Source organism: Eulemur rufifrons, chromosome 7, assembly GCF_041146395.1.
Source record: "Eulemur rufifrons isolate Redbay chromosome 7, OSU_ERuf_1, whole genome shotgun sequence".
Classification (NCBI taxonomy): domain Eukaryota; kingdom Metazoa; phylum Chordata; class Mammalia; order Primates; family Lemuridae; genus Eulemur; species Eulemur rufifrons.
In genome coordinates, this window is record NC_090989.1 from 222,709,422 (window position 1) to 222,730,998 (window position 21,577).

General features: G+C 43.5%; 1 protein-coding gene across 2 annotated transcripts in view; it reads right to left on the bottom strand.

The window, feature by feature from the left end:
- Window positions 1-21,577, bottom strand: part of MAMDC2 (MAM domain containing 2) — a 151,790-nt gene that overhangs the window by 69,564 nt on the left and 60,649 nt on the right. For both annotated transcript variants that reach the window (XR_011233927.1, XM_069474127.1), the window contains exons 3-5: window positions 14,404-14,675; window positions 13,054-13,138; window positions 9,779-9,916 (exon numbers count right to left, since the gene is read on the bottom strand). Coding sequence is in view for 1 of the 2 variants with exons in the window: in XM_069474127.1 (XP_069330228.1) it covers window positions 9,779-9,916; window positions 13,054-13,138; window positions 14,404-14,675 (495 nt within the window). In the remaining variant the exon portion in view is untranslated. The remainder of the gene's footprint in view (window positions 1-9,778; window positions 9,917-13,053; window positions 13,139-14,403; window positions 14,676-21,577) is intronic.

Below are 21,577 nucleotides of genomic sequence, written 5' to 3' on the forward strand. Positions count from 1 at the left end.
CAAGCTCAAATGCCCTCTAATGCATGCCTGGTGGCCAGCCTCAACTAGAACATTCTAGTAATGGAGAACACGTATGACCGCTTAGCCTCTATAACACGCCTCCATTCACTAAGAACTCACAGGGGTATGAAAGGCAGAGATGAAGTCTTTATTGCCCTTGGTAACCTGTCTTGCCAATGAAATAGAATCTTTTTGCAAGATACGCCACAGGGGGAACTGAGTAGAGGCAAGCTACAATACTTTGCTTCCTCAACACCTCATTGCGGGATGGGCCATGGAGGTGGACCACTGAGATGGCCTTCAAGAGAGCTTGCTGCAGGGATCATTATCGACTGACAGCCTCCAGCTGCCTCACCTTTGGGTCCACAGGAGGGTTTGCACCAAGGCCGAGCCACCCTGAGCTGCCCCCAGACAGTGACCAGGCACTGCCTGACATGGGGCCCTTCGGCAGCTCCCATCAGCTCAGCCTCTGCTTGAGCGCAGGGGTCGGGTTTGCACCCTGCGCTGAAGGTTCTTTCCCCCTAGAGCCACCTTATGATGTCTGTGGGCCCTGGGCACTCTGGCTGCAGTGGGTCCCTTCCTCCACATAAAACATTACAAGTTTTAGTTTATGACTACATTGGAATAAAGATGAATATAATGTAGGCTAGATTTGTTATTATTATATTTATTATACTCATTTGTTTTCTTCTGACTTTAAAATAAAATTAAAACATTTTCTTGGATCCCTAAACATGCTGTGGCTCCCAGGCACTGTCCTACTGTGTTTAATGAGCTCGTCGGCCCTGTCCCCAGCTTCTCTGGCTCCCTTCTCCTTAGTCCTTCTCAGCCATCCGCCTCCCCCCCAATAAATCTCTCTCCCAACTGATCCCAGCGTAGCGTCTGCTTCCACAGCCAGCTTCCTTCTAAACTCGTCTTCTTTGCAGATGACAGACATCCGACAGTCTTCTTTAAAGGGTGGTTACTCACCTGCTGTGTGGACAATATTTCAATTCACACATTTGCCATCAAAGCACCTCATTAATGACTCCTGTTCAAGATGCTAGGCCAAGTAAACCACAATCACATTTCTGATCCCAAAAGCATCCGACAAACACAATGTGACCTGCCCAAAGTGAGTCAGAGAGGCAGCTGGGAATCAGACCAAGACTGCTGACACCAGGTCTCCTACGCGCCCAGCAGACTAGACCACACTCTCCTGCCCCCCTTTCCCTCCATCATTCGTTTGTTGCCAAAGATGGGTACTATTGACTGACATTAGCTTTCTCACTGGGAAACAAAAGGTAGCTCATCATAAGTTTATCATCGCAGTTGAAGGGGTGGGGATGATTCAGAAATCATCATTCAGGTGTCTGCCCCAGGAGGCCAGGCTGGAGGAATGACCACCAACCCAGGCTGAGTGTGTCGCTGGGGACAATCTGCTCTGAGGAAGAGGAGCCGACAGTTGGGTGGGTGCAGGTGCCATTTTATGCACATTTCCCAGGAGAATGAGGAAGGTAGCCTGGAGTTCTTGGGCAATGATGTCCAGTGTCTGGTATCACATGAATTTTCCTGTCTAGTTCAATGAGCCCAACCCTCCTATCTGGCCCAGGGTTCTAGAGCTTCCAGAACCTCTGGGAAAGGCAATTTTTGTCAGATCTTTAAGATATGAGTGGGATGAAACTACCTACGGATGGACTTTAGGTAGGACCCTATAATCAGCCAAATCACCGGGGATCCTGCAGGCCACATAGATTTTAAAGTATTCAAACTTGAACTGAAAATGGAAGAGTTTATATAAGGAGATGGGTTCCCCATAAGGTTAAGAATTGAGGAGCCTGTTGCCACTCCTCTGACGTCTGCGCTGCTTTGCCATACAGAGATTGGAAGCCAATCTATGATTGCCTCATGCTGGATTATGCAAAAGGAACCTGAGGTTTCTTGGAAAAAAACAATTTCAAATTCCGGTGAAAGGTCACAATTCTCAGTAATGTCGGCCGACACTCAGGCCCCTTCTGGGATAATGCCTGCGGTGACCATACAGGCATACTTGCTTCTGAAGAGGACTTTCCTTCCTTTCTTGCTGCAGCCCTCTGTATTTGCTAAACTTTCTATGTGCAACCAGCAGCTCCTGGAGTCAGCCATTTTCCCTTGGATTAGGGAAAGAACTTTGAAGGCAGTTCTTGAATGTTTATTTTCAAACGGTCTGGCTAACCAGCATTCCCCAAAGATTGCCCCTGGCTTGGCCATGATGCCAAAGGCATCCTCTGACTCAGTTGGGATTCGGCCCTGTTGGCCACATTTGTGCTCCAGTTGCATCGTCTGTTTCAGTGTTGCTGGTTGTCTGGACAAGCTGTCTCCCCGGTAAGGCAGACAACTTGGTCTGAAGAAACATATGCCACATGGAAATACCCACTGGTCTGCCCTGGTGAGGAGACAGCACCCAGAGACAGCAAGTTAACACGCAGGACGGCAAGTTAACATGCCTGCTTCCTACTCCATGAATCCGACAGTTGTTGTCATGAACCTTCAGTTCTAGGGTTTGGGTGGCTCTTACTGTGATAGAGTCCGACTCTAGTCTTTTTCAGCATCTTTCAAGAATGATGTAAACATAAATAAAAGTTAAGTGGGAATTCTTCTAGTCTCTGCTAAGACTTCAAAGCTCAAAACAACATGTGACAAGAACCTCTATTTTCTAATAAGTGGTGCTAGACCATCAACATGCTAATGGCAGCACCTGGCACCTAAGCCAGCTCTACCAGTTTCAGTACATTTGTCTCCTACAGCCTGTGTATAAGAGAAGGCTAGAGATGGGTCAGAGAGATTGGAGGGGAGTTGCTTCTCTTCTTTACCTTGATCCAAGACAGGGGGCTTAAGGGAAACACTCATGGAAGGGATGGAGAAAGGAAATTGCTCTCTAAACCTCATCCCCTCCCACATGCGCAGAAATTCCTGGGCTCTGCAATTGCCTTGGGCATTGAGACGAGGGCTGTCAGAGTTCTCGAGAGAACTTGATTCATGGTAACTTGAGTCTATGGGGTGCAGAGACTGGTGCCTGACACTGTTGCATACATCTAAAGGCAAGAAGCTGACTATAAGGACTTGTGGGGGCAGAGTGGAGGGGAAGGATTTTGTTGCCAGTCAACTGCACTTCCAGAGTTTGATGGGCAAAGACATTGAGTTTTTCCTTAGCCTAAGTGGGCAATTCAGAAGGCATCTGGGCTACCTTGGAAGGACTCTTCTCAAGTGGGCTGCCTGCCAGCATTGTATCTCCAATAGCAAGGGACTCGCAGGGTGAACCATTACTTACAGGAGCTAACGGGGATTCACAGATGGTCAGCCAGAGAGTGCGTCGTCCCTGCCTGGGACAGTGAAGTGGGATTCCCCATTAGCCATGACAGAAATGGCCAGAATTTGGCCACCTGCTGCATGAAGGACATCAACTCTAGATTAAACAGCAGTGGGCAAGTAAAACTTTTTGTCCCTGGCCTTTCCCTTTCTCCTCCCTCCTGCATCATGCCTCCCAACCCTGAAGGAGCCAGAAGCAGCACAATGAGTGGGAGAAGAGGAGGGGAGAAAAAAGTGAAGAAATATGAAAGCACAAACCTTCCTCTCTACTGTGGCTCTGTGGCCTACTCTGGGGGAAGCTCTGAACGTGATGACACATTGGAGCTGTGACTTGACTGAACTTAATCCTCGAAAATAAGGCTGTTTGTTCGTACCTGAAAGTAAGTGGGAAGCTATGTAAGTCATCCAGGGGCAGGGAAAAGAGACCCAGCAGAGTTTGCACAAAAGCAAAGGCAAGAAAATCGACAAAGACGCTTCCCTGCTGAGTGCTCATGCCATGCACCAAATGGATCCATGCAGAGAGCGAATGAATAGGTGCTGTCAAGGTGACACTTGGGCTCATTCCAAACTGAAATGAGAAGAGTGCCATGAGTTATGGAGAGAAGATCCATCCACCTCATGGTCTTTGATGGAAGAAAATCATTCTGATCTGATTTTAGGTTTTGAAACCTGGTCCAGCTCCTTCCAGAGTGGCACCCTAAGCAGGCTTGATTTTTAAAATCTCAGCAAAGAGATGAATTTCCCTCATTATTTTTCCAGCAATTATCTTTCTTTTTGCTAAGGTGTGTAGAAAACAGCAATGATTGGAGTTGTCAGTAGGTTAGCTCCTGAAAGACTGTGTTTCACTTCATAAAATATTAACAAGGAAAGAAACCCATATGCGATGAATCAGATAAAATCACATTCCTTCCAGTATTCCAAAGATGTCCCACCACAATTCTTACTGCATTATTTCAGCCACCTCCATCATTAGATGAGAATTTGGGGACATGGCGCACATTGAAAAATCTTGACTCAATGTTTGGGGCAAATTGCTAAAAACGTACAAGGAAATGAAGGAAAACTCATAACCACTTTGTCTTTTTCAGATTATTACATTTGCTGCTCTCTTTTCTACAACACAAAGACAGCGCCCTCCTGGGAAGACTTCCCTCAACCCTCCCTGCAGTTCTGAAATTCCTGAGAAGGCGCACAGCTCCCCTTCTCCCCACTGTTTCTCCAGTTTTTACCCGAAAGCAAAGGCAATAGCTGTGTCCAGTATACGAATAAATAGGAGGCGAGTTCATATAGAGTAAAATCTGCTGCTGCAGGCAGACATCTGAACCATTTCATCTTTACTTTGCCACCCAAATTGATAGAGCTCAGGGAAGATCAATATACCCAGCACAAGGCAAATGTAATAAGAGAGGCAACCTCTTTCATTTTTAGAGCACTGAAGTTTTTTGTTGTTGTTGTTCAAGAGTGATCCTGTTCAAATCTTTGAGTCTTATGGGCAGAGCTTTTCAAATAAGATATTTTAGAATCTTTGAACTCACTCACCTTTTATAGTCCTATCCTATATAGGGGAAAGACTGACATAGGAATCCAGGCATGAGGAGTGTGCATGTGGGTGTTATATGTGTGTGTGCACGTATGTGTATGTGTGTGTGCATGTGTGTGTGTGTGTGTGTTGAGTGGGGATGAGAAGGCTGTTGGCTAATGAATGGGCAAAGCATCAGTCCCAAAGTTGGAGGGAAATTGGAGTGAAATAGCAGAAAAAAGTTGGAAGAAGCTAGTGAGGTGCAGACATGCAGGCTTCCCAACCTACCCATAAGCAGGAATGTAGCCTAGGACCTAGGGTTCCCTCTGCCATCAGCACACACCCTGGCATGCTCAGATATGTTCCAAACACGAAATAAACCATTCACACTCACACCTCTGCACTTTTGCACATGTAGCATTTATATTTCCCTTATTCATCTTGCCAAATTCCAGTTCTGCTATTACTTCCTCTAGAAAGTCTTCTCTCACTCCAAAACCGAGGTAATCTTTTATTTTTCTTTAGTCCCGTAACATTTATCTCATACCTCTATTAGTCATGCATCACTGTGCACATTTATGTAGCATTTTGGTATTCAGATAATTTGAGAAATGCTGTAATGTATTAACACAGAACAATATTAAAGGCCATGAGAAGTCCTGAAATAAAGAAATCTGTTTAGCTTTCTCTAACTCAGGGTTTCCCCAGTTTATGTGACAACATATCGCCCTTCTGCCTCCATGTGAAGATTAGTATACTCAAGGACTGGTATTCTAGGGGACAGCATTTTGGGAAAAGTTGGTTCCTGTGATCTTTTTGAGGTCAGTGCCTGTTTTCATATCACCAGGGTGTGCAAGAATGTCTGACATATAAAAAGTGCTTATTATGTGTTTGTTGAATGAGTAAGTGAGTGATCAATGAAGAAACCTCATTCAGTGTTCAGGCTCTGACCAGACTGACTATATAATTCTGTGCGTTGCTGGAAGGAGGTGGAATGTCTCGTTACACTTCTCCCCTTCAGCCCTAGGGGCAGCTCCTTCTTTAGCCCTCAGTATTGACATCAGGGGGCCAAGCAAAGCTAGTGGGCAAAGCTGCCTGCCTTTGGGGGGTGTTTAAGAATAGCCAAGGAAGAAGAGAAAGGACGGGAAAATGGAAAGAGGAAGATGGGAGCAGGAGAAGGAGTGCGAGAGGAGGAGAGAGGCAAGTGCCTACGGCGGGGTGCCAGCACCCTCCCAGCAAGCCTTAGCGCTCCTCAGGAATGACCACACCACTGTGCTTAGCTCTTGGCCCTCTGGTCAAGACATTAAAAAAGTCAGGTCCTCTTTTGCTCACCTCTTCATCCTGTTAGTCTTCCTTTTTTCTTTTTCTTCCTAATGTCAAATGCAATGTGCTTGTAAAGTACTCAGGAGGACTCATCCTTTTTGAAACAGATCTCAGTGGGTGACAAATTTGAAGACCCTGATATATAGCATCAGGCAAAGAGAGAAGAGTAAACTACTAGAACTCAAAGGCATCTTAGAGATCATCAGATTCAAATTCCTCATTTGCAAACAGACTAGTGGAGATCCTGAGAAGTTAAGGGTTTGCTCGAGGTAATACAGTACTCTGGTAACTGGCCAGGCACACAAGCATTCCAACTCCTAGCCTCATGTTCTTTCTCCATCCTTCATTGATGCAAATATGGTCAGAGTGTTCTACGGTTACAGATGAGTGTGAGGAAGGGCTGGGGGTATCACACTCTTCAAAGGACAGACTATACTCAGGTAACAGAGTCAAATAGATGATTTGACACTAGTTCATAGTTCTGCTGCCTCTCCCAAGAAATGTGCATCTCCCCACCAGCTGACACTTGCCATCATTGAGGACAAAAATGATGCATTAAATAAGAAATCACTAAATCAAGACATTGGCTACCCAGAGGATTTGACTTCGTAACTAATTTGTAAGTGATTTGTATCAAGTTCTCTAACACTTCTCCGTAAACTTGCATCCCTGTGTAACTGTGATAATGACATGGAGAATTATTGCAATTTGAGGGTATCAGCCTTTTAAGATCCTTTCCATTCCTTGCATTAGTTTCTTAAGACATCATAGAAAAAGAGTCTCAGAACCAGCCTATTTTCATACATGAAGAAAAAGTCACCTGGATTTTCTTTTCTGAACCCCTCAAGAGATTGCTAGTTGCTTTACTCATTTAAACAAAGGTCGCAAGAGGTGGTGACATTTCATTGTTTTGGGTTAACCCAGTTATCCTCTAAAATACTCATGCAGATTCATGGACTACCCTGGCATGACTGGCTGTTATTCACTCTACACAGAACACTCATTTATAGTGTGGTTCCTACAATGGCCACAAGTGGCGATGGGCCATGCATCTTTAGGGTCATAATATGAGGCATATAGAGAGAAATGCCAATCTTTTGTCATTGTCAAAGGTGCTAAACCTTACTTTTAAAAGTGGAAATATGTAAAAATGTTTTTCTTTTTTCTTATCTCAGTATCTTATGTAAGTGACTCTAGATGTATCTGAAGAAATAGTTTCTGGGGCATTCTTTTGTATTCTTTTTTTTATTTCAGCGTATTATGGAGGTACAAAAGTTTAGGTTACGTACATTGTCCTTGCCTCCCCCCTCCTCCCCAAGTCAGAGGTTCAAGCATGTCCATCCCCTAGACAGTGCATACTGCACTCATTATGTATGTATACACCAATCCCCTCCCCCCATCTGCCCAACACCCGATTAATGTTATTCCTATATGTGCCCTTAGGTGATGATCAGTGAAACCAAATTGATGGTGAGTACATGTGGTGCTTATTTTTCCATTCTTGGGCTACTTCACTTAGTAGAATGGGCTCCAGCTCTATCCTGTGTTCTTGCTCTACCACTTTGTCCTCCCTCTACTGAGATAATCATCGTCACGTTCATCTAAATACTTTGCTATGATGATCTCTCTCCACTGCTCGAACATCTGCAATGGCTTCCCATTGTCAATAAAATAAAGGTAAAACCCATTTCCTGGCATTCAAGGCCTTTTAAAATTTGCCCTGACACTGCTTTCTCAGCCATATCTCTCCCTCACTTACCCGTTGCTGCCACTGTATCAGTGCACTGGCCTTCTCTCATCCCTGTCTGTCAAAATCATGCCCACACTTCAATGTAGTTTACTTCTTTTGTCATGTCTCCTAGGAGCAGTAAGTGATCTCTTTTGTCTCTGAATGGACAGTATTTTTTTTTTTTTTTTTTGTGGAGAAGGGGCACTACTCTCACAGCATTTGAGACACACTACCTTTTGTTACATCCATTTGTGGTCGAAATCTCTTTCCCTTTCTTGAATGTTTGTCCCTAGAAACTGGGAAGAGGCCATAGGGGACTTGTCTTTTTCCCCATCATAGTTAATACAGAGTCAAATGAATGTAAGTGCTAGATCCAAAGTTGGGTTTGTCTTAAACTGGCAAGCTCTATGAGATTCCAATCTTTTCACATATAGTTGCTTGTGAGCATTTTGTTTTAAAAAGCCTGGACATGTGGGGGGAAAAAAAAGAGAACCTGTAAAATGAAAGTTGCAAAATAGAAGTTTGTCAGCTGGGTCTAACCAGAAGATATGTTTTGTTAGCCCATTGATTTTAGAAAATATTCACCAACTTTTAAAAATTTGGGTAATTTCACATAAACACTCTGCCTTTCTGATTATCTAGAAACATCAAGCATCAAAAGATCGGGCAACCTGGGCTTGCCTTCTCACACGGCAGCCGTTCACTGGGGCTGAGTAGTCTTTGCACAGGGTCTCTGCTCTCTGGTTCGCCACAGTCCTCACCCAGCCCACATATCACTTGCTTATACGACATGCCTGATCCCTGGAGGAAGTTGAATCTGAGACTCTGGGCATAAAGGAGGAGACAGTAGAAGCAAAGAGAACGGTAAGGTCAGGATGAAGACGGCCCAGAGCCAAGATAAGCTGCAGGATGGGCACTTTTGAAAAAAAGTTGCAGACATGGTTAAAAATATTCAGATGAAGAGAAATTACAGTGAATGAGGAAAACGGCAAAGAACCGTAAAAAGTCATCACGTCTTCCAGCACGGGACATGCTGTCAGCACGGGCAATTTAGTAGGCCTGAGTAGATCACTCAGTGTCCACATGGAGAAGGATCAAAAAAGAAAAAGGTACTACTTACAGCAGAACCCAAATTCCTATTCTTGTTGGAAAGCAGCCACTGGAAGCTTCTCACTACTTGGAGAAGACCTTGGAGTTGGGGACTGGAATGTCTTGCGATTGTGGGGATACCTAGGCTTTTACAAAGTCTACCAGGGTCCGGTGACAGGCCCACAGCGATAACCCACAAGTGAGGAAGCCCCTGCCCCTGTCTCCCTCCCGTGGAGACTTTCTCCTCAAAGCCGACTTCTCCCTGAAATCGCAATCTCACCTCCCCGTTTTCCTTGCAGAGAACCAGCCTACTTGGCCACTAGGGGGCCCTGTTGCACACAACATTCAGTTAACCGTCAGTGCGGGTTCACCCCGCTGTCACTTGGGAAATCCTTAAGGACTCATTCCTGTCCTTCCATCTATATTTAGTGATAAGTAACCTGGGACTATTCCAGCCTTGTCTTTAGAAATAAGAAATATTAAACAACAAACAGATTAGAAAGTAAGGCATTAGAAAGTAAGGAAATGTGAAAACAGCAAGACCAGGTCACAGGTACAGAAAAACCTTTTAACTGGGTTGCTTTCTCCTAAGTCACAGAGCTCACACGTGCAGTTTGTCTCTACCCCGCTGTTTATTCTTCCCTGCTCTTCCACCAGCCTCCTGGTCCCTCCTCACCCTCCCCCCTCCTCCCTTCCTTGTTGACAGAAGCCACAGTTAGGTCAGTGCAGGGTGGGAGGAGAAGGCAGAAAGGTTTCTCCTGGGAAAAGGACTCCATTTGCCCCCAGCTCACCCAGTTCATTCCTGAAGGTGTGATCCTGCGGGAGAATGGAGTGGGAGTTCCGAATGCTTCCTCCTCCTACAAACCAGTTCACGTTGGGGTTCCAGCGGTTCACGTAGCCACAGAGATGATTTTCTTCAAAGTCACATTCTGGCAGAAGAGAAATAGAAAGACTCTTCATGGTCACTCAGTCACACCTGGGTACCCCATTCTCACTGCAAAGTTTGCTCTTAGATATTCAGATGTTTCTCTCTTCCTTGGCCCACCAGAACCTTTTACTGCGACCTCTGGACAATATTGGCCAAAGAAAGAGACAGGTCCTGTAATGAATCGAGATTCTAACTCATCATTGGCCCTTTGAATTCCAGTCCACTTACTAGCCATGTGGCTTGCAGCATGGCTCATCACTTCTCTTAGCCTCTGTTTCATCATGTGTGAAATGGGGACAATGTTCCCACCTCCTAGGGCTGTTGTAAGTGTGGACAGCTCCCAGCACAGCACCAAGCACGCAGCTGGAGCTTGGAATAAGCTGGCCATTTTTATCAGTCATCTCTCTTTCAAAGCACTGTGCAGGGTTATGCTCTTAGCTCCAGAAGTTTTGTCCACCACCTTTCCTTGAACCTGGTGGCCCAGTCATCCATCCCTTTCTCTGCTGATGGTGAACAAGACACTCAGAGATGAGGGGCGTGTTTCCTCAATGCCAAAATCCCCTGCTTTTCTTATAAACAAGAACCCAGTCAAATAGGTGGGGCAGGTATTTCCTAGGCTCTGGGTCCCTTCTGCAGCTACTGAGTGGAGAAGAGAGTGAAGATAAAGAACTCCTTTAGTGTCAGTGACATGTTTGCTTGGGTAAGTTGTTCCCCATCAACAAACTCCTTCAGTGGGAACAAGAAACTCACAAACTGATGCTTCCATTGACCCCAATAATCATGCAATTAAATTATGAAGTAGGATGGTGCTGGACATCTCCTACTGGCCCCTGCAGATCTACCCTGTCCTCCACCTGCTCTGGCCTCTAGTGATTGACCTATCTGGACTGTATCAGTGGGCTCCCCTGCCTGCCAGCTTCCTGTTGGATTTGACCCATGGAGGGCAGAAGCAGAGTGAATTCAGGGGTTTGTTCCCCCAGCTCTCTTCCGGCCAGGTTGCACTGGGTTGGTGAACTTTGTCAAGCAGCCCTCACCATACAGCTCCTGTTCCCAGGTTCCTCCTCCTCCTCCCTTGTCTTTCAGACCTAAAGAGGGTAACAGCTCATAAATCATCACTGTTACTACTCCCGGGTCGCAGCACTGCCCCTTGATGATTTCCTTTATCACTCACACCTTGTGGTCTCTCAATGAGAATGAGCTTTCCTCAGATTACTCAGGTTGAGTATGCCCCCTGTTCCTGTCTCCCTGCCAGGATCCTCATGGGTAGAGTTATCAATGTGTTTTTACATCATCAGGCATTGAATATTTTTAAGATTTTCATTTTCAAATTTTCCACCACGGCATCTGCTAACCAATGCCCAACATTCAGAGCTAAAGGTTGCCATAGGGGAAAATAAAAAGCAAAATATTCCCCAGTGGGCCAGGTTCTGTTCTAAGCACTTTCTATAAATTAACTTATTTAATCCTCAAAACAGCTCCATGAGGTGGGTACTGTTACTAACCCAGTTTACAGATGAGGAACTGAAGGAAGCAGAGAAAGTACCCAGAAAGAGAGGAGAGGTGAGAGTGTGATCATATAGTTTAGCAAGGTTAAAGCATTGGCACTTCTTTTGTTTTAAACAAACTACAAGCCCCCAAATCATTTGAAAAAAGGCAATTAACATGCCTGAGTGCCCAGCACTGTGCCAACCACCTTCACATCCACGATCTCAATCCTCACAAGAATCCCAGGAGGGGAGTGTTTCATCCGCATTTTACAGGTGGAGAGGATCAATAAGCCAACTGTGCCAGCAGGTGGCGCTCCACCAGGTGTGCCTGACTAGTCTGCGTCTAGGCCACAACCCACCACCCAGGTGAGAGGCCAGAGGGAGGCTCAGGAAGCGAGCTTGGGTCAACGCACTGTAGCTTCAGAAAATAGCCACTTTCCCAGTCTGTTTTCTTTCACTTGCATTAGAGACATCACTGGAAGGTCAAAACAAGAACTGAGACGTCAGGGAATTAGCAAAGCCTCTGTTTTGTTCAGAATCATGTCACTCTCCTTTCTCTTCCACATCCATTTAGCCTCCACATACAGTCAGTGCTAAAAATCCCTCAATTGTATTGCCTCTTTCCTAGTCCACCACTAACTCCCAATTTTACCTTCATTACTTCTCCTTCCTCTGTAAGGTCGCCGTCGCCCCCTGTCCTGCTTGCTCTGTATTTTCCTTGTCTCCAACTCATCAAGTGAACCTGCAACTGCACACTTCTCCCCTTTGGGTGACTTTGGGTTCCTCCCAACCACATAATTCAGTAAATCTGAGCTCCACACCCAGGATCCACACTCTTCCATCACAAACTCCCTTAGCAGGCCTGATCCTCACTTCCAACACCCTACTCAGCCTCTTGCCTTTGCCTGGACCTGCTCTGTTCTTTCTCCCTGCAAGGATCTAGCACAGCCCTTTCCTTCCTACCATGCGCCTCCACTTGATTAAATTCTACTCCTTGAAACTCCAGCCCCAAAGCATCCCCCTTACCAGTTCTCCCCAGTTTCTCCTCCTGCTCCCTGCACCCCCACAGCCTCGCTTGTCCCTCTCTGGTGGTATTTATCATGTATTGGACCAGCTTCGGTGGCAGACAAGTAGAAGGTGAGCAGCCATAGGACAGGGACTGTCCTCTCCCGATGCCCTCTCTGAAGCTGGTGCATAAGAGACACCCATCCAACTCTGCTGAAATGGAATCTAAGTGACAACCATGGTTAAGAGGGGGGCAATGGTGTGCCAAGAGAGCAATGGAGGAAAGGAGATAATACAACACCTGCTTTTCTGACAAATGCTACAAAAAGGTGAATTTACAGCAATCCGGAAATTATTTTTATTAGAACATGTTGAAGTTAAAGTGGCAACTCTGAGGTTACAGTTGCTGCATCTACTTTTCTTTCATTAATCTGACCAGTCCAGGCAAACTCCAATGAGCTTTCTACTCTAAAGACCAACAGCATCCAGCCTTCAAGTGAAGCTAGCAAAGAATTTCAACTACTAAGCATCATACAGCGTCTTCTATACAATGCTTGATCTTTAGGATTGACTCAGTTCCCTCTGGCAACAGTAGATGTTAGACAAAGATTCACATTCTGATTCAATGAAAATGAAATCCACTTACCAATACAATAGCCGGTTGTCATCTTGATTTCAAAGAGTGCGATGCTGTCTGTCTCTCCCTGTCCTATTACACCTTCTATTAAAATCTGCACAACACAAGGGGAGGAAGAGGAGTTAGAATTCAAAGCACCATGTTTCCTTGGTTCAGAATTTCAGCCATTCATCAGGAGCTGTTTAGCAATTCAAGGTAAAACAGGATTGTTAGTTTCCGTTCATTGCTATTGGATACCAATGTCACTGCGGACTTTATTAAAAGAATGTGCTTGTGTATGATGCGTGTGTGTGTGTGTGTGTGTGTGTGTGCGTGTGTGTGTACATAAACACATATAGATACTCTCAGAACTCTGAGGTGAGCCACATGTCCAAAAGAAGCTGAGTCAGCGGTCTTCTCTTCTGTTGCTATCTCAACCACCACCTTCTCCAGTGCTTGTGGTAGCACTGTGGTCCTGTTTCTGAAAGCGATAGCTTTTTCCTGTGTGCTTTTGGCTCTGTATTTTACAACTGTGCTAGCAGACTCAGGATGTGATAACTGTTGGGAGGACGTAGCACAAGAGGGAACTCAGACCCCCGATGCAGCTTTCCCAGCCACCGCCAGACTGGGAGGGACTCCAAGCAGACAAAGGGCCTAGGAGAGTAAAATATTTCAAAACTTCACAAAGGAGAAGAGGGATGGGATAGGAAACTGAAAAGTGGGTTAGGAAGGGAGAAAGTTTTCAGGAAGGCTCTATCGCATCCTCAGTGACACAGTCTCAGTAAACATCACACTTCACGGCCCAGTGTGTCCAGGCCCCATGCTCCTTCCTTCCTCCAACCAGCATCATCTTACATCCTCCACCTTCCTATTCCTGCACTTCTCAAGGAACAGCTTCCCGCTTTGAAAAGGAAACAATGTATCCTTAAAGTATCTTTCCTCTTTCAAAGTATTTTCATTTTTCCTTTTATTATAGTTAATGTTTTGTTCAAAATTTGTAGCAAAGAAGCCATTAGCAAGATAATATAAACATACACCATACACAATTTAGAAGGATGAAACAAAATTATAGGAAATGAGGATACTCCCTAAAACCACAGAAAATCTATTTCCAGGGAAGAGATTGATTTAAGCCCCATTTAGATTCTTACCGAAGTCGCATTTAAATAGATGGGAAAGAAATCTGGGAAGAAGCTCTTTTAAGGAATAAACAAAATGTTAATTTACATTACTGATAGTCTTCTATGCCACATCTCCTATGAAACAGTACATTCTAATTCAGGAGATAACTAACCTCACCAGCAGAAATTTTCACAGTGTCTTAGAATAGCATAAAGCACACATAACAAGCCCATTATCTTCCTCCTAAACTCCATCTACCTTGAATTTCTTGGAACTGTTTTCCAAATCCAAGCTGGCTATGAGCCAGCTGTCTGAAGGTTCCTTAGCCGACCAAAGCAAACGATCAAAGCTTTCGTCTTCAAATCTCATGTAGAGGTTCAGCCGGCTGGGATCTGCTGGCGACCCTGAAGATGTGGTTATCTGGTAGACCAAGCGGAGACAGCTCCACTCCTCGGCCTGTAAGTCAGAGCTCAGCAGAACAGCTTTCTCCCCTTGCTTGGCAAAGGAGGTGTCCACGTAAACATAATGGCCTGCAAAGAGAAAGGAGCACAGGCAAGGGATCAACCTTTTGTTTGCAACTTGGAAAAATATATAACTGTGGTCCAGTAAATCTGTGGACAGATAGAAACTGCAGAGGCATTTTGTCAGCCCACTGAAGCCTAAACACCGGATATCTGGCCTCTTGTGAAAAAATTACAGTCTGGCCACACTGAGGTCACTTTCCCTCATGACAACAAAAGGCTGGAGCTGAGTAGTGCTGCCTCTGCAGAGGGAGGCATTTGGTCTACAGTTTGACGTAATCCCTGTCACTCCCTTTAACTCCTGACACTGAAGCCCAGTGTCTGCGGCCACAGAGCACACTGCCTTCATGTCCCTGGGCCCCGTGGCGTGTGAGTTTGGCATCAGAATCCAGAGGGTCACCATGAGCAGGTGCAACACCCACACCTGAAGTGAGCATCACTCAGTGCACTCACACTCCTCCTTCCATAGCTCTCCTCGTACCTAACGATTCAACCCACATTTAACTTGCATCATTCTGTAGACAGATGTGTAGAGTAGACTGGATCTTGGGGCGTAGGCAGAAAAAGTTCATTGTAAACTATTTGTTTTTTAAGTATAAGACTCCCTTCCCTAGAGTCTTCTATGACCACATTTCAAGTTCTGATAACTAAATGAGAAAAACATGTGCAAAACATGTAGCATAGGGCTGGGAAGGCCGTGGACACTCTGGGACTAACAATTATCATTTCCTTCTCCTCCATCTCCTCCTCCCTTTCTCCTCCTCTTCCTTCCCCTCCCCCTATATCCGCCCAACATTGACAAGTGGTGTTCTGTTGTCTGCACCAGGATGTGCAACAACACTTTTATAAAGCAAAAGGAGGCACTGAAGCTAAGAGCCCCAACTGGAGCCTTCCAGACCCAGCTCTGGCTGCCTGGTGTCCTATCAGTGACCCAGACGCCTGTGGGTGTGTGGGGTCCCCTGGCCCTTTCTGGCCTGCAGACTCTAATGCTTGCTCAATGGTCCCCATGTTCATGGCCAGCATCTAACCTGCTGTCTTCCAGCCTGGGGCTGTGCACACCACTGCTTGCACATGGGGCTTCCCAAAACTAATCTGTTACTAGAAAGGCCCTGAAATGCCTCTTTGTTTTGCTCAATGTTCTTCAGCCCCTCCTCCCACAGTTGTTGTCCTAAATTCCCATCCCAGCCCAGATCCTTATCTCCGTGGCCAGTAGCGACAGGCCAGCTGCAGCCCAGCCGATGACCATTCTCACATTTGGAACACAGTTAGGGCATTGTCTCCAGGGAGCCATTCTTGCCGGCTGATGGGTTTCAAGATTGAGATCTATCTCTGGCTGGCAATCTTCTTCACATAGCAACTACCACTGGGTACAAACAGCAACTGCTTCTCCATGCCAACCCAGGCACCCTTGTGGAGAAGTTGCCACCACCACCACCACCACCACCACCTCCTGCGTACAGCCAACCCTCACTGCCGAGGCCCGGGCACTGTTCTACGTGCTGCACACACATTCCCAGCCGAGGGGCCTGTTGGATTTTACAGTCCTGAGTCGGGGCCCTCACACCGACCCTTTTTGAACACAAGTGCTGCTTCACTGTGACATGACGAAATGCATTAGCGCCATCCTCCTTTCTCTACTTTTTGCTACTGGCCCCCAAAAGGGACTCTGAGCAGGCTGGTAGTGGGGTGGGGTGAAGATGGGATTGGGGGAGATCCCGGGAGCACTTCAAATCTTTTCTGAGTAAACAGAGAGTTGGAACATGGGGGATAAAGGAGGAAAGAAACAAAGAAAGTCTGCACTCTGACCTATCAACATTCACACCAAGTACCAACTTAGCTGCCACGTATGGAGACCTAGTTCTCCCTGGGCACTTCCTCAGTTTCCCCCGTTCTTCCCCTCCCTCCTTCCTTTCCCATTCTAGAAGGGAACAGCCCAAAGCAGTGCTCTCAAGACCGAGCCCAGAGTCACCTGTAGGGCTTGTTCAGATCTCTGGGCCCACCCCTAGAGTGTCCAACCCAGTAGGTCTGGGGTGATCCCACATTTCTAACCGACTGCATTCCCGGGAAGTTCCAGGTGACGCTGCCGCTGCCGGTGTGCGCTGTGCTTTGATCATTGTAAGGTACAACAGAGAAACCAGGGCTCATTCTCTCGGCACTTCTCGTCTACCAAAGAAAGAGCAGCTCCTGTAGCATGGAAATGAGGCAGGAGACAGTTCTACTTGAAGGTACAACTCAAACTGAAGTAAATGTGTGTTATAGCAGGCTCACAGCATCCATATGCTAGTGATTATTTTGACTTCTTAGTGAATGCCATAAAAAAACTCTCTTGACATTCTGTCTCACTAGATCAGATTTTACTATAAGCATATGCTAATGTTCTCTTGTCAAGAACCTTTGAGAGCACACACTATATAAAATGTATTCCTTAAAATACCTTCATATTATACTGTATGATGAAAGTTGGTGCTATTTATTGAGTGATTTTGACATCCCAGCCATAAATGTCAGCTATTTCAAAATATTGGTATTTTGCATTTAAATTACGGAGCTTAAATTCGTGTTTAGGTTATGCATGTGAATGTGCCTACTAGCTGCATTTCAGTTCATCCAAAGATTTATCTACCCAACTGATTTTGCAGCCACTTTGAAGAGTAATGCATTTTCCTAGATTCAATAATTAGCCCAAGTGCTGCCCACCTCCACTACCACTGCCAAGTTCAAGATAAATTTTCTAAATTAATCACTACATTTTTCATGCCTCTTCGGAATATAGCTTCAGAATCCTTCTAAACACAGTGTTGCATGTAGCCACTACCAGTCAATCTGAGTTGGCTCCTGAGTTGAAACTATTTGTTCTCCTTGCCTGTGGCTTCAGTGTAAGAGTATATTTTGTGGTCATATTGTAGCTAAATTGAACTAGAAGGAACATGGTATATTTCAAAGAAGTTTAAGAAAATAAATGTAGAATGAGGAAGATATATATCAAGGATGGTGACTTTCCTTGCTCTGTCAATAATAAAATTGCTATTCTAAAACAAATTTGTGAGTTGTTTCTTCTTACTTTATTAAAAAGAATCATTTTACCACTGAGTGAGTTAATGAAGTTTTCGTTGTGTGTGGAATATTTCATTTATTTCATCCTAATGAGATGGTCATTTGGAAGTTAACCTTAGACACAACTCACGTACCATAAAATTCACCCTTTTAATACAATTCAGTGGTTTTTGCATATTCATAAAGTTGCGCACCATCACCACTAATTCCAGAAAATTTTCTTTTTTTTAAATTTTAATAGATTTAGGGGATACAAATGTTTTTTTGTTACATAGATGAATTGTATAGTGGAGAAGTAGGCTTTAGTGCACCCATCACCTGAATAGTGGTATGTTGTACTCAATAGGTAATTTTTTCATCCTGTACCCCCTTCTGCCCTTCCCTTCTGAGTCTCCAATGTCCATAATGTCACTCTCTATGACCATGCACAGCCACTGCTTAGCTCCCACTTATAATTGAGAACATGCGGTATTTGGTTTTCTGTTCCTGGGTTACTTCACTTAGGATAATGGCCTCTAGTTCCATCCAAATTGCTGCAAAAGACATTATTTCATTCTTTTTCATGACTAATATTCCATGGGGGGGGTGTTTGTGTGTGTGTGTGTGTATATATATATATGTATACATTTTCTTTATCCATTCATCAGTTGATGGGCACTTGGTTCTTTATATTTGCAATTGTGAATTGTGCTGTGGTAAATATATGAGTGCAGGTGTATTTGTAATGAAATGACTTCTTTTCCTTTAGATAGATCCCCAGTAGTGGGATTGCTGAATCAAATGGTAGATCTACTTTTAGTTCTTTGAGAAATCTCTATACTTTTTTCCATAGAGGTTGTACTAATTTACATTCCCACCAAAAGTGTATAACGTTCCCTTTTTGCCACATCCATGCTAGTATCTACTGTTTTTTGACTTTTTAGTGATGGCCATTCTGACAGGGGTAAGGTAGTATCTCATTGTAGTTTTAATTTACATTTCCCTGATGACTAGTGATGTAGAGCATTTTTCATACGTTTGTTGGTCATTTGTTTCTCTTCTTTTGAAAAATGTCCATGTCTTTTGTCCACTTTTTAATGGGACTATTTGGTTTCTTTCTTGCTAAATTGCTCAGATTAGCCCTTGTTGGATGTATAGCTTGTGAATATTTTCTCCCATTGTCTATTTACTATGTTGAACCATCTTTATATCCTTGGGCTGAAACCCACTTGATTGTGGTGAATTATCTTTTTGATGTGCTTTTGGACCTGATTTGCTAGTATTTTGTTGAGGATATTTCCATCTATGTTCATCAAGGATATAGGTGTGTAGGTTTTTTTGTTGTGTCCTCTCCTGGCTTTGGTATCAGGGTGATACTGGCTTTGGTATCAGGGTGATACTGGCTTTGTAGAATGAGTTAGGGAGGATTCCCTTCTTCTTGATCTTTTGGAATAGTTTCAGTACAATTGGTACCAGTTCTTTGTCAATCTGGTAGAGTTCAGATGTGAATCCATGTGGTCCTGGGCTTTGTTTACTTGGGAGATTTTTTTATTACTGATTTAATTTCACTACTCATTATTAGTTTGTTCAGGACTTCTATTTCTTCCTGATCAAGCTCAAGAGGTTGTATGTTTCCAGGAATTTATCCATTTCATCTATATTTTCCAGTGTGCATGCACAGGTGTGTTAAAAGTAGTCTCAGATGATCTTTTGTACTCTATGGTATCAGTTATAATACCTCCTTTTTCATTTCTGATTGAGCTTATTTGAGTCGTCTCTCTTCTCTTATTGGTTAATCTAGCTAGCGGTCTATCGATTTTGTTTATCTCCTCAAAGAAGCAACTCTTTGTTTCATTGATCCTATGTATTTTTTTTTTGTCTCAATTTCATTTAGTTCTGCTCTGATCTTTGACATTTCATGTCTTCTGCTAGCTTTGGGTTTGCTTTTTTCTTGTTCCTTGAGATGTGACCTTAGGTTGTTCATTTGTGATCATTTTGTCTTTTTGATGTAGGTGTTTAGTGTTATAAAATTCCCTCAGAGTACCTTGCTATATCCCAGAGATTTTGATATAGTAGCTTGCATTATTATTATTCATTTTGAAAATTTAAAAATTTCCATCTTAATTTCATCATTGACTCAAATACCATTCAGCAGCAAGTTGTTTAATTTCCATGTCTTTGTATAGTTTTGAGAGTTCCTCTTGAATTCCAGAACATTTTCATCATCACTCCAAAAGGAAACCTCATATCCATTAGCAGTCATTCCTCATTATTCCCTCCCCCAACCTCTGGAAATCATTAATCTACTATCTCCCTATATGGACTTGCCTATTCTGGATATTTATATAAATGGAATTATATAATATGCATCCCTTTGTGGTTGACTTCTTTCACTTGGCTAATGTTTTCAAGGTTCATCCATGTTGTAGCATATACTAGTACTTCATTCCTTTTGAAGCTGAATAATATTCCATTTTATGGATATACTACATTTTATTTCTCCATTCATTAGTTGATGGACATTTGGGTTGTTTCCACATTTCGGCTATTATAAATAATGCTGCTATGAGCATTTGTATGCAAGTTTTTATGTAGACATAAGTTTCAATAGTCTTAGGTGTATGCCTAGGAGTGGAATTGTCAGGTCATGCGGTAACTGTATGCTTAACTTTCTGGGGAACTGCCAAACTGGTTTCCAAAGTGACCGCATCATTTGCATTTCTACTAGCAATGTATGAGTTCCAGTTTCTCCACATCCTCACCAACACTTCTTATTGTCCATATTTTTATTATAGCCTTCCTACTAGACATGAAGTGGTATTTAATTATGCTTTTGATTTTGTATTTCTCTAATAACTAATGATGTAGAACATCTTTCATGTGCTTGCTGGCCATTTGTATATCCCCTTTGTACAAACGTCTATTCAAATTCCTCCTCCATTTTAAAAATTGGGTTATTTGCCTTTTTATTGTTGAATGATAAGAGGTTTTATGTACTCTGGATACTAGATCTTATCAACTATATGATTTGCAAATTTTTTTTCTCCCATTCTTGTGGTTTGTCTTTTTACTTTCTGTATGGTATCCTTTGAAATGTAAAATTTTAAAATTTTGATGAAGTCCAATTTTCTATTTTTTCTTCTTTTTTATATGTTTTTGATGTCATAGCTAAGAAACCATTCTCTAATTTAAGGTCATGATGATTTATACCTATGTTTTTCTCTAAGAGTTTTTTAGTTTTAGCTCTTACATTTAGGACTTTGATCTATTTCAAATTAATTTTTGTGCATTGGCTTTTCTTGCCACCATTGTTGAAAACCAATTGAGTATAGATGCAGGGTTTATTTATGTTTATCCTTACGTCAGTACCACATAGTCTTGCCTACTGTAGCTTTCTAGTAAGTTTTGAAATTGGGAAGTATGAGCCCTCCAATCTCATTTTTCTTTCTTGAGATTGATTTGGCTATTTTGGGTCCCTTCTATTTCCAGATGAATTTAAAGAGCAGGATGAGAATAAGATAGGTTCAGACATCACAAAGTTGTTCTTACCAATATTCAGTCATTTTTCTTAAATATTAATACATGCTCCTGAATGTTTCAAATGCTTGATTCATTTCCAGGCTTCTTAAAAAGTTGATTTTTATCATTTTTCCAGTGTTCTCATTGCTTTTATGGAGAGAGGATCTTTTGAGGTCCTTACTTCACCATCCCTGCTGACATATCCTCTTTCCCTATCTTTTTCAACCAATAAGGATAAAAAACAATGCTTCAGAGATATTAAAATAAACAAATAGGAGACAAGCAAAGAAAGGCAGAAATCACATGGGGATTGTGATCTTCAGGCCAAGGATCTGGGGGAGATTTACCAACCACCGTGT